General features: G+C 46.8%; 1 protein-coding gene across 1 annotated transcript; it reads right to left on the minus strand.

The window, feature by feature from the left end:
* Positions 1–687: 687 nt before the first annotated feature.
* On the minus strand, positions 688–4,872 carry LOC106815081. The gene is made up of 8 exons (XM_014819506.1): positions 4,769–4,872; positions 4,318–4,369; positions 4,066–4,191; positions 3,438–3,520; positions 1,925–2,054; positions 1,544–1,698; positions 1,030–1,108; positions 688–837 (listed from the first exon to the last, which is right to left on the minus strand). The coding sequence occupies exons 1-8, from the start codon at positions 4,870–4,872 to the stop codon at positions 688–690; spliced, it is 879 nt and encodes a 292-aa protein (XP_014674992.1).
* Positions 4,873–5,196: the final 324 nt, after the last annotated feature.

The following is a 5,196-nucleotide window of genomic DNA, read 5'->3' on the forward strand; positions in this document are numbered from 1 at the left end:
GGGGCCTTAACTCGAGTTAGCTTACCCTCGATCGACTGGCGAGGTTAAGCTAACTCGAGTTACCTTAACTTGAGTTAAGGCCCCGTGTAGACGCTTAACTCGAGCTAAGGTTCGTCGTGTAGACGAGGCTTATAGTCAGTCTCGCCCCTCTCGCTCTCTCCTCCCCGACTTCTCCCACTCACCCATCCGCACACACGCGGCCTCTGCCTCGTATGCTCTAGTGACTAGTCAGGCACACGCACACGCACGCGCACGCGCACACGCGCACGCGCACACGCACACGCGCACGCGCACACGCCCACGCGCACACGCACACGCACACGCGCGCGCACACGCACACGCACACACACACATACACACGCGCGCGCACACACACCTACACACACACAAACACACGCGCGCCCACACGCATGCACACGCATGCACACGGACACGCACACGCACATGCACACACACACACAATCGCGCGCACGCACGCACGCACTCACGCACGCACGCACGCACGCACACACACACACACACACACACACATACACACACATACACACACATGTACCAACACAATCTTTATTGCCTGTATACGCTCTATTTAGTTGATGATGTTTACACGCGCTCAACATTTTGTGCAGCCCGGTAAACTTGATGGACCGATTCCTCGACCGCTGTTCGTATGCAGTCTGCTTCACATTAACAACAGCAACCTTTCTGAGCCTTCTCATACCTGGTTATTGGGAGTTGCGGTGTCATAGATGACATGCGAATTGTTGACGGTGTGAAAGTACATTTACCAATGATTAAGTATGCTGCCTGGTAGCCTGGAAACCTGGATGCTCGTGCCTGTAAATAATGATCATGCGATGACTGATAACTATGCTCTGAACATTGGGTATGTCTGGTTGCATAGACGGTCACTATAAAGACTAAAGCAATTGTCAAAACGCGATTATGGCAGTAAGCCACTCATGACCAGTTTACTCAGGAGGGCTCCAAGTCAATGTACACAATGTGCGATTACCCGTTGATACCTACCAAAAGATGGTGAGCCTGAGGATCATAGTACCTTGGTAGAAAATCCCAGTTGCCTCTAAAAGCGTTGAGCAAATCGCGTCTGCAACGGGAAAGGGTTTCCACTTGCAAGCTTTGGCAGAAAGATGTCGTCTTTGACATTGCCAGCACACTTTACCCACACAGACAGGCACCTTACAGACATTACCATTCACGCTGCGGGTAATCTAAAAAATCACACGCCATTCACGTATGAAGTCATAATAGTTATTCTGGGATAATACCAATAGATTTGTGAGGATACTACACAATAAATGTTAGTAATAATTAATGATACTACACAATAAGGGACAATGTAGGCCGACGGTTTCTCTGTACCTCATCTGTATTGCCATTTTTTATGACGCAATAAACGCACTCCGTTGGTGCAGAGCGTCGCGGTTAGACTCGATGATGTAAGCTATATAACCTAAGCAACTAGTGTATGTGCACGTTACATGTGTCGTCGGGAAAGGAGGTGACTTTGCAGTGTGCCTACCGGTAGAATGCGACAGTGGCCATGATGCTGTAAGAGATGATGAGGGTGGCAAGCACAGCGGAAATGTACCAGCATATTTTTACTGCTGACTTCATATCAGAATCCTCTATGTTCTCCGTTACTGTCCTTGCGCCAAAGAAAACCAAGATGGACGTCTGGAAAAAGAACGAGTGTGGGAAACAGGAAACAGCACGCGTGTGCCCGTGATAGCTGCGTGCTCGCGACCGCCTGATCTCAGACAAATGCCTCCTGAATTGCTCTCTTCGAAGCAATATGTTTTCTAATCTGCTGGCCTAAAGCTAGTAAAACAACAGTTGAAACGAACTGGCTTCTGACTTCGATTAGTTCCTGAGTTATTTAGCAGTTGAGTTTATTACTCACCCAATAGACGATGAGGAAAGCCAGCAGCATCGACGCTATCATTCGAGTTGAATACTTGAAGCCTGGATGACTGCGGTACAGGTAGATGTTTTTGTACATCTCCAACCAGAAACGATCGGGGCCCGTCGAGCTAGAAGGTGGAACACGCAAGGTTTAAGGCCAGAGGCTTAATTCTGCAAATTATTCTATTGCGACATCGTCTCGGTTGAATGTGTTATGCTCGGTAAACGTGGAATAAACAATTATCACATACAACCATTATATCATTTGAAGAAATATTAATAGAGAATCTATTACCACACTTATTAGGATTACAGAATCAATTACAATATTCCATACGCTCGCCTAATTCCCGTCTCGGCATTTGTCTTTAATACATGGGAATCCGCATTGGATCCTTGTCTTGCAGAACCTGTTCAGATCTCCAATTCACACACGGCACCAGCCTCCCCTTTTATAAACTATGCGCGTAAGCATTGTATCTACAGGCACTGCCGCACGAGCGAACAGCAGACACAGGAGTGAACTCACGAGCGAACACACGAGCAGACACACGAGCAGACACACGAGCGGACACACGAGCGAACACACGAGCAGACACAGGAGCGAACACACGAGCAGACACAGGAGCAAACACACGAGCGAACTCACGAGCGAACACACGAACCAACACAGGAGCGAACACACGAACCAACACACGAGGAAACACACGAGCGAACTCACGAGCGAACACACAGGCGAACACACGAACGAACACACGAGCGAACTCACGAGCGAACACACGAGCGAACACACAAGCGAACACACGAGCGAACTCACGAGCGAACACACGAGCGAACACACGAGCGAACACACGAACGAACACACGAGCGAACACACGAGCAAACATACGGGCGAACACACGAGCGAATTCACGTACAAACACACGAGCGAATACACGAGCGGACACACGAACCAACACACGAGGAAACACACGAGCGAACTCACGAGCGAACACACAGGCGAACACACGAACGAACACACGAAGAAACTCACGAGCGAACACACGAGCGAACTCACGAGCGAACACACAGGCGAACACACGAACGAACACACGAGGAAACTCACGAGCGAACACACGAGCGAACTCACGAGCGAACTCACGAGCGAACACACGAGTAAACTCACGAGGGAACAGACGAGCGAACTCCCGAGCGAACATACGAGCGAACACACGGGCGAACACACGAGCGAACTCCCGTGCAAACACACGACCGAACACACGAGTGAACTCACAAGGAAACACACGAGCGAACACACGAGGAAACACACAAGCGAACTCACGAGCGAACACACGAGTGAACACACGAACGAACACACGAGCGAACACACGAGCGAACACACAAGCGAACACACAAGCAGACACAGGAGCGGACACACAAGCGAACACACGAGCGAACACACGAGCGAACACACGAGGGAACACACGAGCGAACACACGAGAGAACACACGATCAGAGACCGGTGTACTCACGTATCTGTAGGTAGTTTGCGTTTCAGTAACAGCGCCCGCACGTAGAGAGCGTGGTGGTCCGAAGTGATCATCGTTTCCGCCGACTAAACAAGCAGAACACAGAGTAGACGCAATAGCAACTACCGAGCTATCGTAGCGACGAGCAAAGAAATTGTCGAGGTGACAAGAGATTCTTCACAGTAAATTACTACACAGTGTATAACGTTTACGGACATAGCGTGTAAGCGATCAATAAATACTCTGCGAACTACATATAATTAGGAGAAAGATAAAAGGTTAAGCAAAGATAAGCTAAAGATAAGTAAAATGAGACTTTGTGTTTCTCCTTATATAATCACACAGTGGCGCCACGTGTGATCTTAGAAGAGGTAATAGGCGGATAATATATAGGGTTTAGTCTCCATCCACGCATCGTGCTAAAATTTTATTGGGTATTTTGTACTCGCTAGTTTGATATATACGTGTATATAGGAACAGATTAGGTACGTGTAATTATATAACGCGGAAAACATAAACAATACAACGTAATGAGTGTTGCTTCTTTGAAATCGCCTAGTCACCCTGAACGGAAACATAGAATAGAATTGACCGAAAATAACGTGTAGCGACAGTATTATTCGCGCTATACCTTGTCTCTTTCTAGTAGGTCTCGGTTGCCTTCTTTTATTTCCAAGAAAAGAAGTACCAGGAAGCGTATAAATATGAAGCTATACCCTGCGATGACGACTCCGTCAAGCATGCCCACGTAAGCGGCCTGGAATCATGACGAATGATGTGTACAGTAAACCTTTATTATATTCATGTAGCCTAAGAACTTAGCTTAATAATAAGAATGGTTATTCGTAGCGAAACACCATCGAGTGATCAGAAGCGTACTTACCTGTGGTGAACATGCTTCCAGTGAAAAGAACTGCACCAATTTGATTACCAACCTGAGAACAATATTATGCTAATCAGAAAGATGTAAAAAACTGCATGGTGACGATCGTACTATATACCTTCCCAGCTGCACTATTTAATCCCCCACATAACTAATTTCAAACGTTGTTTTATACATTGATAATTAATCTATCGTGAAAGCTTGCGTAGTGCGAACACCTGTACGTAGCCAACGCACATAAATAGTCTAATATAACCTATACATAATGTAATCATGTGACAGATGAACGCGCAAGATTTCTAAATCATCTCACAGTACAAGTAACAAAATTGTGAGCGAAGATTATATATTACCAGGAGCTAATAATACTAATTACTATTGGCTCTTGATAGTACTCATTCATCGAGGTAATGATCATCGTTGATCAGATCTCCCTCATTATAGAACTCACCACATTATAGAGTAGGCACAGCCAATGCTGTAGCCTATCAGATGATACGGGCTACTGAGACAGGAGAAGAATGGCGAGTGTGCGATGACGACCGCTATCAGCATCTCAGCGTAAACAAACACTAGACGGGTCAGAAATATGTGATATCGGCGCTTTAAATTAACATCAATTATCACGTTAGCATTGGCAGTATTGACCACGGCGCCGTAGAAACGCTCAGTATTGTACAGAGGCAACACGCACCCCTTAAATTAAACACGGGTGGTCCGAGCTGTAGAACAAATAGCAAGAACTGCAGCATGCTAGTGCAGCAGTCACTTGCAATAAATAAGCCATTCGTAGAATCACACAAGTGATGATGCGAGCGGAATACATGTGACCATCGCTCCGAGATCGGGTTTCGTGGTGAGAGACGACGTCCGATGACA

The sequence above is a fragment of the Priapulus caudatus genome, unplaced genomic scaffold (assembly GCF_000485595.1).
Source record: "Priapulus caudatus unplaced genomic scaffold, Priapulus_caudatus-5.0.1 Scaffold1038, whole genome shotgun sequence".
Taxonomy (NCBI): Eukaryota; Metazoa; Priapulida; class Priapulimorpha; order Priapulimorphida; family Priapulidae; genus Priapulus; species Priapulus caudatus.

Excerpts from the sequence above, each read along its gene's own strand:
- LOC106815081 (XM_014819506.1), bottom strand. The coding sequence starts at position 4,872 with ATGCTGATAGCGGTCGTCATCGCACACTCGCCATTCTTCTCCTGTCTC. Across the intron at positions 1,699-1,924 it reads CTTTCCTCATCGTCTATTGG|ACGTCCATCTTGGTTTTCTT; the intron begins GTGAGTAATAAA and ends TTCTTTTTCCAG. Across the intron at positions 838-1,029 it reads CTCAGGCTCACCATCTTTTG|GCACGAGCATCCAGGTTTCC; the intron begins GTAGGTATCAAC and ends CATTATTTACAG.